Here is a 13,218-nt window from a genome sequence, read left to right on the forward strand (position 1 = left end):
TTTCTTCTGAAATAATAAAATAAAATCCAAGACCTATAGATTTATTTTCATACAAGTTTTCCTAGATAAAAATGAGGGCTGTAATTGGTTTTAAGACAACTCTACTATGTTGTAATCACAGTGGTAAAATTCTGTTCTGGTGAAAATTGGTACTTTGTTAACACCAAGCTTCATAGTTTGAAAGAACACCTAAGAAGACTGATAAAAGGAAATAAGAATGGTTCCTTTCCTCAGCTCCCAACACACAGCATATGTTACTTCTCGGGGAAGCGTAAAACTATTGTCTAGAAGCCAGAAAGGAAGAAAAAAAATAGAGAAGGTAAACTAATCTATAGAGTTTGAAATAGAGGAAAACAGGTGTGGGACTCTGGTTCTAGGTTTAAAACAATTTTATTTGAATTAATAACTACATAAAAATTAACCATATATCATTTTCTTGAGCAAAGGAAGAAGCCTAAGTCAGAGTTAAAATACACTGAGAATGGACAATTAAAGCAGTACTACAAAAGTCTATTGGCCCCTGCTGGCCTATATCATTAAGTTGTATACTTACCATGGGTGGGTTTTATAGCATGCAAATTATATCTCAATTAAAAAAAAAAAACTGCTGTCATTTATTGAATACCATAACAGGAATTTGCACTAGGGTTTAAATAGCACTGCCTTCAGTGATATGCTGATAAATTTTTAAAAACGAGTTGACTGGTAGAAAGAATGTTTTAGCACATGATTTACAAATAATAAAAATCACAAGACTCCTTATTGTAATTCCATACACTTCAGTGTAACCTGCTATTTCTTGCAAAATCCACTATCACTTTTTATAATTATTTCACCAACAAGTGTCAAGAATTCAAACAATAAATAAATGCTTGATTTTTATCCGATTCAGCAAAGAAGTTGCTCACAATTAGTGACAGAGTGCAGTTCTGCTCTGAATGTTGGCTGACATTTTTGTTTCTATTGATGAGTAAGACATAAGTGAAACAATGAAGATGTATGCCAGAACTTCACTTATTGTTCAATGATGGGAGCAACTTCTTGGCTGAAATCATGATAATTTTCAAATTCTGAGAGAATATTTCCTTAATTTTGGGAGGCTACTGACAACGTGACTGCCACAGCCATCAAATGTGTTAAGTTTAATCTTCATTAACATTTTTACTATCACCTTGAGTCTGAAGACAATCGACAGCAACTCAAGCTCTGCTTTGTATCACTTGACGATCCCCATAGTGTAAACACGCTCACCATGGCTAGTTTCAAGCAACCAACGTGACATCACTGAATGCAGAGCTGAGAAGAGACGTGCAGAATCACACTACTAACTAGTATTTCCACATACATATCTTATAAGCATTGCTAATAGTAAAACACTGAAAAACGGTTAGAAAGGGATGAGTTTTGAGGTTTTTAACTTTTGTTTTTAAAATAATTTAATGGGTGGGGCGCCTAGGTGGCTTGGTGGGTTAAGCGTCCGACTCCAGCTCAGGTCACGATCTCACAGTCCATGAGTTCGAGCCCCGCGTTGGGCTCTGTGCTGACCGCTCAGAGCCTGGAGCCTGTTTCGGATTCTGTGTCTCCCTCTCTCTGACCCTCCCCTGTTCATGCTCTGTCTCTCTCTGTCTCAAAAATAAATAAACGTTAAAAATTTTTTTTTTAATAAAATAATTTAATTGGAAGTTTATGTAATTTAATTTTTAATAATAACAGTGTTTAACTTCCAGCTCATTAAATACCTGGTATTTCAACAATGGCTCTCATCAACCTCATCTAGCACACCACTGACCCTTCCTTTTACTATCAAGAAAGCTGAATGTCCCAGAGGCTGTCACTACTGAGGCCTGGTCACACAGGACAGTGCCAGCCAGGTCTGTCTATATTCAAACCTCTTTCTGCCTCTCTTTGAAACGTAGGTAGCTGCTGACCTACTCACACATCAACACCCAAACACCTTAATGTGAGTGGATTTATCATCTGTTGGGGTAGTCATTGCTCTCCTTCCCAATAGGTGGAATGCAAAACCCAAGCAGGCAAGGAGGAAGGAACAAATGGAAAGAGAACAACTACCTGGCACTTTCGTTCAAGAGGCGGCAGGGTCGATTCCCTCCTGAGATATGGCTAAATTAAGATTTAGCAACCAGCACTTGTGCAACAACTGGTAAAAATAATAGATCGTTTATTGTTTTGTTTTTTTTTTTTAACGTTTGTCATTCAGGGTTGCATTTTACACGTTTTCACTGTATTTAATGAAAACGTTATTAAAGACTCATCTTAGAGGTCACAGCAAAGGACAAATATTAAAAATCAAATAAGTTTCCAAGAGAGAAAAAGAAATGTATCGGAACAAATCACTTAGCTTTTAACACAAACTTGGCCCCAAGTCTGGCCCACTCCTTCTCCACCATATTTTCAAATAGGCCGCCTCTGCCCTCCTTGACTGCCAACTAGTGGTGCCAGGTTGTGGCACATGCCAGCTTCACATCTCCCATTTCAAGGCATTTTGGGAGAAAATACTATGATAATTAGCATTAAAACGCCGTAAGTCATAAAATCGCTCAGGAGCCATCTTAATTTACACTGTGGAGTTCCAGTACAAAAGTGTTTTTGAAACTTTTTAGACACAGTAGGTTTCAGCGAAAAAGCGCGGTCTTACCAAGCGCGCAGAGACTTCAATTGCACCCAGAGCCTCCACAGCAGCGGCGGCGCCAGCGCAGCGAAACGCAACGCAGCGCCTCCAGCCAGCGCCGCAGCCGCACTTGCGCACTCCGTTCCTTCGCGGGCTGCTCAGCCCCGCCCCTCAGAGATGCGAAGTTCCCAGAAAGGCGCCAGGCAGAGAAACGCTCACGCGCGAGACGCGGCCGCGCAGGCGCAGTCAGGGCCCCCTCACCTAGCCGGAGCTTTTTCCCCTCCGTGGTCTTTGGCTTGCGAAGTGCCGCTGGGCTTCGCATTTGTTGAAAGGCTGGGGTCGTGGACCCCCGCAAGGTGTCAGCAGCACGGAGGTGCAGGGCGTCGTCGAGGGTGCGGGGCCGGGCGCCGCCAGTGGCGCGCTCCGCCCCGGGGCCCCCGCCACTGCTCTGGGCCAGGCCCTGGCTCCAGCCTCCGTCCCGGCCCCGGCCTCGCAGTTCACCCTGCTGGTGATGCACCCCTGCGGAGGGCAGGACGAATCTGCGGCGGAGGGCGTTCTCAGGCAGCCTTCGGCCCTGGGGGACGGCGCCGGGACGGGCAAGTCCGTTAGGTACCTGTGCGAAGTGGCGGGGGCTGGCGAGGAGGAGGCAGGGGAGGATGAAGCCGACCTGCTGGACACTTCAGACGCCCCGGGGGGAGGCGAGAGCACGGCTAGTTTGGAGGATCTGGAGGACGAGGAGACACACTCGGGGGGCGAGGGCGGCAGCGGGGGAGCCCGGAGACGGGGTGGCGGCGGGGGCAGCATGAGCAAGACCTGCACCTTCGAGGGCTGCAGCGAGACCACGAGCCAGGTGGCCAAGCAGCGCAAGCCTTGGATGTGCAAAAAACACCGCAACAAGATGTACAAGGACAAGTACAAAAAGAAGAAAAGTGATCAGGCCCTGAACTGCAGTGGGGCCGCCCAGCCTGGCAGCGCGGGAAACGTCAGACTGGAGGTATCAGACCTTAGCTGGGGTCTTGGGGAGTGGGAGGTGGTTAGGGAGGAAACAACACTCTTAGCGCAAACCGCGTTTCCAGCGCTGCCCGCCGGCTCCCAGATGGGCCGGGTTGCTATGGCTCGACTTGTGGCAGAGAGTGAGTGAGTGCTTGTCCTAAATTAGAGTTTATACACACATGTGCAAAGCCTTAACCGTTCGGGTACATCCTTGTGAGAGATGAATAAGTGTCAATGGAAATGTTGTGACATATCAGCAGACCTGTTATTTCAAAGATCTGCAATATGGGCTGGAAGGACAGGTAGTAAGTGAATGATGTGGTTCATCGCTAAAGGAGCAGGCAAAGAGACCTTAGGAAACTAGATGAAATTATACTTTAGAGAAGGTAATCTCTTCCTGATTGCATTACCCTATTCACAGCGTACTGTTACCAGTATCCCTATTTTAGTACCCAACTCTTAGTACCCCATTGCTAAGTACTCTGTTCTTAGTGCCCTGGTCTCCCTTAATCTTATTCTTTTGTACTCTGTTTTCAGTAACTCTATTCTCAGTAGCCTTATACTGTCCTCAGTACTCCCATGCTTAGTACCCTGTACTTAACCTTGTTCTCAGTATCCCTTTTCTTAGTAACTTGTTCTAACTATCCCTTTTCTTAGTGCCCCTAGAAAGGGAAATGGAATAATAATGGGGTGTAGGTCTCAGAAGATTTTTGGAGTGTTTAATTTGAATTGTTTTGAAGGTTAAAGCCAGTGCTCTGGTGTTGGACTTTGGGCTACAAATCTCCATTCCATCATCATTTGCTGGTGGTGTGGCCTTCTTGAATAGGTTGTTAAACTCTTAGAAGCTTCAGCATCTTCATCTGTAAAGTGGATTTTAAAATGGTACCTGGTTTGTAATGTTGCAGTGAACATGTGAAATAGTCCATATTGAGTGTTCACACAGTGTTCACACTATCTAGCAGATAGTAAAAGCCAATAAACCTTAGCCACTATTATTGTCATTATTAGTAGTATACTTGGAAGTTGTTACAGATAAGCAGATATTTCATCTGTGTGTTTTCCTCCTTTTAATAAAAGCTATTGTCCCTCAGTACATTGAAAAACTGAATTTTGTTAAAAATGATCCAGAAAAATTTTTAAACTGAAAGCTGTCCTAGAATGTATTCTGAAAGTCTTTAAATTTCTTAGTTTTTGCTGGACTTGAACAACCTCATTGCTAAAATTTTAGACTTTGGGATTGTTTATAAATGTAATGTTATAACTATTTTTAAAATTTATAGCACTCAACATGTCACACTTAATTTACACTAATTAATTAGGGCCTGAGTGACTTCTCTTTCCCTTTCATCTCATTGAGTCTTAATCTGTTTAGGGTAAAAGGATTTATTTGAGAATCTGATAAAACCTAATGAACCCTTTTCCCAGAAAAAATATATACATGTAGGTATTTAATTTGCATACACATTATAGAGTTCAAAACCCCTGTGGACCTGAACCTGTGTCCTTGTAAAATGTATTTTACCAAATCTTAGATTACAAGGAATTATGGAAATAAGCATTTCACTTATTCCAGAATGAAATTAAGGTTGATTTTTTGCCCCCTATATGTTCCAAAGTTACTCCTGTGTTTCAAATTCACTTCAGAATTCTTCAGAGAGAGAATGTACTTCTTTTCAAGAAAGAGGTATTTTACCTATAGCTACTTTTTTTCTTTTAACTGTCCAGCTTTTACATCTACAGTTTGAGGAAAATGTATAAAAGGCAAATAGATACTGAATTAAGTCTCCCCCTCTACGTCCCACAAAAAAGAATCTTAATAATTTTCCTATTCTAAAATAATTTGCATGATTTTTTAGGAAAGAGAAGTAATTGCTATAAGCAAGAATTAATACCCTGCTGTACCATTTGTCTTATATTATGGGACACTTTACCAGTTCTGAGACTTCAAGAGCTGTAAGTCTTTATCTTTGTTGAACCGAGTGTGAAGAAAACCAACAGTGACCATCAGGATATAAGGGGCAACTGTATAGCACTTCTTTAGTAGTGGAAAGGAGGACAGATCATTATAGGCTGAGATACTCTGGAAAGGCTTTGCAGAGAAAATATAACTCAGTATAAGCCAGAAAGGGTGGCTAATAGTTTATGCTTAATCAGCTAAGTGTTTTATGTGCCAGACACTGTGCAAAGCTATAAATGGAGTGTCACATCCTTTAGCAATGCTAGATAGGTGCTGTATTTCACATACATGGAAACTAAGGCACAGAAAGGTTAAGTAACTTGGTCTAGGTCTTATAGCCAGCAAATATTCAAACCCAAGTAGTCTGATTCTAGAGCCTTCACTCACATAGTGTATCCTCACACAATACTGTTTCCCTTGAATTTGGGTAGGTGAAAGAAAACGAAGCTCATCTTAGTAAAAAAAGGGAAGTGGGAATACAGAAGACACTTTTGGGAAGAAACAGGAGGACCACTCTAGCTAGAGTGGAATATTTATGTGGAAAATTCATGAAAAATAAATTTGGAAAGAGAATTGGAAGCCAGTTTATGTATGGTGTTGAATGGCAGGTTATGGGATTTAGGTTTGGAGTCTTTAAATGAAGCTTCTAATTAGGAAGTAACAGGGCTCTACTCTAATGGGATGGTTTAAAGTCAAGGCCTGTAGACTTAGAGACTTTAGGAGATTATTATAGTAGGACTGATGGGCAGTGGTAGGGGTCTTTTGTAGTGTGAAAAGCAAATTAGAAATTAAGGTTTTTAAAATCATTTACATAAATCAAACAAGGAACAAATATATATAATATTTAGTCTATGCATCTAAAAGTGTATTATATGAGAGAACACATAAAAGGAACTAGGGATAAAATAATTGACTTATGGGGTTGATCATTATCCTTAAATATCTAAAAGGCTATCATTTAGAAGAAGCAGTAGGTTTATTTTGCGTAGTTTAAGTAACTAGGAACCTCAGGTGAAAATCACAAGACATATGTCTTTCAGCTCGACCTAAATAAAAGCTACCTAGATGTTGGAGTTACTTAAAACTAAATGGGATGCCTCAAAAGTTGGTAAACTCCTTAGGGCAAAAGGTGTTGAAAATTTTTGAAAAAGTAATTTGAACACTGTAGAAGTTTGGACTAGCTGACTCAAGGTTATTTCTACTACAGGCTTCTGTGTTTTTGTGACATTAACATTGTGAATCTACATAGTGCTTTTCTGGGGTTGTAAGAATAACACCATCAAGTCAGTTTCATTATTTCGTTTCTGTGCACACAAAAATGAAATAGTGCTACATGTAGTTAATCCTGTGGGGAGCGAGGGAGGAAGAAATTATTTTTGTTTTCTCTGGTATCAGAATGCTCTTTTTTCAGTTTTTTTTTTTGTTTTGTTTTCCTTTACATTTTGCGGCCTAAAGTGTTTAGGGATTGAACATTTTTGTCACATCCAGTTGATAAACTTCTCATAATGAAAGAGAGAAAGTGGGTATTCTAACAGAGAACTCAGAGCCAGTGGGGAAAGAGGTCAGGAGAAGAAAACAGCTTCAGTAACCACCTAAATAAAGAGCAAAGAGAGGAGAGTAAATTTACATATGGCTTCATGGTAAAACACTTACAGTTTTATATTTGCTTAGTTAGAATTTCTGGGTGTGGTCAGTATTGTATCAGGTTTTCTAAGAGTCAGAATATCTTAGTTAACTACAACAATATTTAGTTATGCCAGGAAAATTGTGAGTATTTTAAGATTCTGTCAGGTAACGGGATACATATTTGGTAGTTAGTGCTGCTGATTTTGTTTAGTTAAGGATGTCTCAGACTATGGTTTTCATTTTAGAACTTAACTGTTTTGGCTATACCAATAGCAGGAGATTATTTATACCAGTGTTTTCTAGTCTTTTCAAAGCCAGTTTGTCATTTTTTTCCTAGTGACTTCCAAAGTTTGAAAGCTTCGTCTATCAGTTGCTTCTTTAATATTTTACTGCTCCCCCTCCCCGCATTTAACTGTTGTTGTTAAATGGGCAAGAAACTATCAGGGTGTCTCATTAGCAATATGTAAATTGCCTTTGAGTTTATGTACTCCATCCAAAGGCAGACAAACTTTGTTTTGGCCTGGGTGGCTTTATCTGAAGAGAATGTTTAATTTCCACTTGGCATTTTTTGTAATATTGAAAATAGCCTACAAGTAACTCTTTGCTTCTTCCACCTCTGCCCCACTATTGATTTTGAGACCTTCAAGAGACTGGAGACCCCAGGTTGGAAATCGTAGAAGGTGAGGGAGTGAAGAATGTCCTATAAAATTAACTGCCATCACTTTACCTATGACTTAAACAGGGATTTTCCCAATGTTTCACAGGGACTAGGCAAGAAGGAAGAGAAGCTGAGACCCATTCCTTACATCATTGAAAGCTTACAATCATGGATTATCATTTAACTTAATCCTATTTGTATTTTTATCATTTATCCCAGGAAAGTACAGATAACATACTCTCCATTGTTAAACAAAGAACAGGAACCTTTGGGGATCGTCCTGCAAGACCCACTCTTTTAGAACAAGTGTTAAATCAGAAAAGACTGGTAAATATCTGTTTGTAAAGTACTTACAAATTTGTTAACAAAAGTTTTTATAAATAGAATTATGTAGTTTTTGTGATTTTAAAACTTGTTAAACGGTTACCAGGATCGAATTGTTCTTCCACCACATACTAGAATGTCATAATGCTCTCCCAAAACTGGATGAGCTGAAACACCTTTATTCCTTTATCTTCACTGACTAAACCTTGAATATCTGAGCAAGATAGGGTTTTAAAAGAGACTTTCTTGGTACTGAATTCTGTGATTTATGGGATAATGCTTTAGTGGTATGGAAGTATAATTAGGCTACCATTTAAGAAAGATCTCTATTATAAACTTGGTAGAAGCATCAGAATTCAATCAGAAAAAGAGAGATTATTCAATAAATACTGAAATAACTGGTTAATAATTTGAGGACAAAAAAGAATTTAACTAATCATGTCACTGTACGTCAAAATAAATTCCTGATAAAGATTTTTAAAAAATGGCATTGAAACTTTATCTCAAAAATATTTTTCTGGCTTAAAAGAAATAGACAAAATTACAAAGAAATGAATACTATAGTCAAAAATGGCGGTAAAAATGCAAACTTCAAAATAACATATAGGAAAAATCTTTGCAACAAATATAAGAGACTGTGGTTAATATGGTTGACATTTTTAGTTTACAAAATATTTATATAAGTTGATGAGGAAAAAGTTTTGACTTTAATACATTGCAAAAAATATGAACAGGGAAAAAAAGCAGAAATGCCACCATTTAATGATATGAAAAGGTATTCAATGTCAGTAAAAATCACAATAAACAGTACAACAGATGAAAATTATTTAAATGATAACAAACAATGACGTTGAGGGTTCCATGAACTAGATACTCATTCTTTTGATGGTATCATATGTTGGTATAATAAGACTTCTGCAAAGCAGTTTGGCACTATGTATCAGAAGTCTCCAAACTAATCATTCATTTAGCTCAGCAGTCATACTTACTGTGGAGATCTTTGCAGGAAATAAATTCTGTATATGGATAAAGTTAAGCATAAAGATGTTGCCAGAAATGTAATTATCACAGTTAGTAAAATTGTAGTTTTAACAGCTTAAATGCTCAAACAGTGTCATAATAACTGAGTAGACTATTGTGCATTTACTTAATAGAATTTGGGACTATCTTTACAAATACATGTTTTTATTGAAGTATGGTTGACTACAACTAAGCTTTTTTTTTTTTTTAATTTTTTTTTTCAACGTTTTTTATTTATTTTTGGGACAGAGAGAGATAGAGCATGAACGGGGGAGGGGCAGAGAGAGAGGGAGACACAGAATCTGAAACAGGCTCCAGGCTCCGAGCCATCAGCCCAGAGCCTGACGCGGGGCTCGAACTCACGGACCGCGAGATCGTGACCTGGCTGATATCGTTGACTACAACTAAGTTTTAAAACAAGTAACTAGAAAATGTACTTTGCTCTAATGTTAAGGTTTTTTTTTTTTTTTTTTTAAAGTTTATTATATTGAGAGAGACAGAACAGTCAGGGGAGGGGCAGAGAGGGGGTGGTGGGGGCAGAGAGGGGGTGGTGGGGACAGAGGATTTGAAGCAGTCTTTGTGCTGACAGCAGAGAACCTAACATGGGCCTCGAACCCACAAACCGCAAAATCATAACCTGAGCTGAAGTCAGATGCTTAACCAACTGAGCCACCCAGGTGCCCCTCTAATGTTAAGTTTTAACATCAGTATTTAATGATAGTATTTCCACCTTGTTCAGTTTATCTTTTTCAGTTTTTTGGAACCAAAGTATTTTTTCTCCTCATCAATTTCTATAAGTATTTTATTATAGTAAAATCATACTAACCAGAGTCTGTTATAGTTGTTATATGACTTTATATTTTAAAATGACAGTTGTACAAAACTGTATATATTTTTTTTGATCAGTCATATTCTGTCTTTTCTGAACTGTTGGTAATGTGCTAATATTACTTTTATTAATACCTATATACCCATACACAAACACACACACACACACACACACACACAGGCGCTTTAATTTCTTCAGAAAGACTTAATAGGCTAGTAGGAGAAATTGGATCCTTAAGTGGATTTCCACACTAGCATCTAACGGCCATTTTCACATGTGGCCCCTTTTCATGTCCTTGTTTTTCTTGCTATAATCTTGGGCCAGTGCTATTCTTGGCTGCTCTTATGTTTCATAGACAATATATATGCTGGCACATCAATAAAGCATTTCCTTTGTGTTCAAAGTCACCAATAAGATCAGGCTTCACTCACTATTTTTAGGTTTTAGTATTTTGATGTATGACATCAAATTTTATTATTATTAGTTTGCAGTTTAATTGCAATGCATCAGATGCAAGGGTGAATGCAAAGGCATGTTTTATAAGCATATTGTGCCTTGTGCAGGGACATAACGGTAATTTTATAGCATGTGAAGATAATCCCATAAGAATAATGTTAACAAATATATTTTTTTCTTTTTAAGTCATTACTAAGAAGTCCAGAAGTGGTGCAATTTTTACAGAAACAGCAACAACTATTAAATCAGCAAGTTTTGGAGCAAAGACAGCAGCAGTTTCCAGGAACATCAGTGTGAAAGAATCTATCAAGAAGATCTACATGGTTTTTATTTTGTTGTAGTAGATGGACATATTTTTATACTAAAGATAAATGGGGTAAGACATGCCAGTGAAACATAAGCAGTCATTTTCCTGTAAATGTATGTGTGCATTTGGGGATAAATAAGTATTGCACCTTGTGCATCTAATCCTTTCAGGTTACCGTGAATCTGAAGAAACAGCTTATCTTTCCAAAATAACATTTAATTACAGTTGTTTTTTTAAACAAAGTGTTCCTCTTCAGTCATAGTTACTGAAGGTAATGGAGCATTTACTTTCTGTGGAAGTCAAAAAGTTAATAGATACTAATCTTTGGTCATTTAATTCAGTGGTTCTTATCAAGGGTCATCTGCAAATGTACAGATATGTTTTTGTTGTCACAGTGACCTTGAAAACTCCTAGTTTTTTAGTGAATGGGTCAGGAATGCTAAGTGTTGTATGGTGTCTGGCATGGCCCTTCACAACTAATAATTATCTTACCCACAATGCCAGTAATCCTTCTCTTAAGATACACTGATAGTTGTGATACCACTTGTGATGATAAAATGTAGTCAGGGCACCTAGAATTGGATTCTTGTAATAACCTTTTCTTTACAGTTAAGACTGGAGCTGTCAAAGAGGTAAGCATATTTTAAATGTGTAAGGAAAGTGATCATTGTTACTATCTGTGAAATTAGGATGTGCATTTCTTTTCAGGCATGTGCTGCTAAAACCTAGGAGAGAGGTTATCTAAGTACACTGGAATGAAAGCATCTCTTCAAGTTGGCTTCTCACTTCATGTTACCTATTAGTATTGATCTCTTTTAAAGCAGACTTGTGTGTTAAATCTGAACGGTATACATGTATCTCATTCCACCAATGTCAGGACAAAAAAAATTTTTTTTTGATACTCATTTTCCTTTTCAAAAAGAGATTCTGAAAGTAAAAATAACACTCCACCATTTTGTCAATGTTTTCCGAAACAGCTAATTTAAGATCGTATTATTCCTAAAGTTCACAGAATGATGGGTAACTGGATAGATAACTTTTTCCTTGTATCTTCTCCTAGGAAAAGTTTTAAAAGGCAAGCCTACCAATAAGAGTAACCAATCAAATGTCAAGAGAGGATTTCCAATGTTAGATAATAAATGTATGTCTCTTAAGTTTAACTGCAAAAATGTGTTTGTTTCTTGGGTTTTAAGCCCTGAAATATGTATCAAGTTAAACTTAGTCATGGCTGTTCTAAGAAGTACTTAAGGAGAGAAAGAATATTTTTGTTTATTTTTTATGTGTGGTTTATACCTGCCTATCTGTGCAAAAATAACAGATTTCACCAAAATTATTCATTAAAGCCCAGTTGTTGACCTTTGCATTGTCTGATTCACTTGTTCTGTTCTTCAGTTTTTTCACTCTGGATGCAGAGGAATTCATTTACATTTGTTATTAACTGTTAGTTCTCTTACTTACAGTATTGGAGCTTTACTTAATCCCTACAGTGTAAATAAACTTTTATGGTGAAAAAAAATCAGCTTATCCTTTAAATAGGATAGGAGGCATATGAAAGGAGGGAAAGTAATAGGCCAGGGAGTGCTGAATTAAAATAAAAGAGATTGAATTTATGTATATGTAAGTATCTATCTCAACATATACTTGTAGATAAATCACTAAAACAATAAGGTTTTTACTTATTTGGGGGTAGATTTATTGCATGTGTCACTACTAGTTTATCCCTCCATGTGCTTATAACTTTCACCTTATGGCTTTACAGCTCCTCCCACCAGGAAATTGACTTTATTTACCTATCCCTTAAATCTGAACGACTGGCCTGTGACTTGTTTTAGCCAATAGAATGCATAAGAAATAATATGCCAACTTTGAGTAGATTTCCAAAGATTTTGAACAGTTGCCCTTGTTCTTTTAGAACCCTACTCAGCTGCCTACTAGCCTAGCCCAGCCTAGTTTGCTGGACAAGGAAACACATAGCCCAGGCACCTTAGTTACCAACAGCCTGTAACAGCCAGGCATGTGAGTGAGGCTGTGCTAGACTAGCTATCCCCCAGGCGACCTGCCAGCTGACTGTAGATGCATTTGAAATCCCAACCCAAATCAGCCAAACCTAGCCCAGAACTACAGAACCACCCAGCTGGACCTGTAGAGTTGTGAGCAATAATAAATGTTTATGACTATAAGCCACAATGTTTTGGGGCGGTTTGTTACACAGCATTCTTGAGAGGAGGTAACTGATACACCTAGCTATATAGTTATTGCTGCTTAACAAACCACCCCAAAATCTAGTGGTGTAAAACAACAATTTATTATCTCTCATAGTTCTGTATATGATTGCTATAGTTTTAAATAGCTGTACAAATACTTTGAAGCTAGGTGTGGCAGGCTGTACTTTCCAAAGATGGCCACAACAAAGTCTCCC

At 38.2% G+C, this 13,218-nt stretch overlaps 1 protein-coding gene across 1 annotated transcript; it reads left to right on the plus strand.

The window, feature by feature from the left end:
• The first annotated feature begins 2,806 nt into the window (after positions 1-2,806).
• LOC122228876 (regulatory factor X associated protein) lies at positions 2,807-12,159 on the plus strand. Its single transcript, XM_042954264.1, has 4 exons — positions 2,807-2,848; positions 2,895-3,623; positions 8,083-8,190; positions 10,679-12,159. Exons 1-4 carry the CDS (start codon positions 2,807-2,809, stop codon positions 10,787-10,789), a joined length of 990 nt encoding a protein of 329 aa, XP_042810198.1. The 3' UTR covers positions 10,790-12,159.
• Positions 12,160-13,218: the final 1,059 nt, after the last annotated feature.

This window comes from Panthera leo, chromosome A1 (assembly GCF_018350215.1).
Source record: "Panthera leo isolate Ple1 chromosome A1, P.leo_Ple1_pat1.1, whole genome shotgun sequence".
Taxonomy (NCBI): domain Eukaryota; kingdom Metazoa; phylum Chordata; class Mammalia; order Carnivora; family Felidae; genus Panthera; species Panthera leo.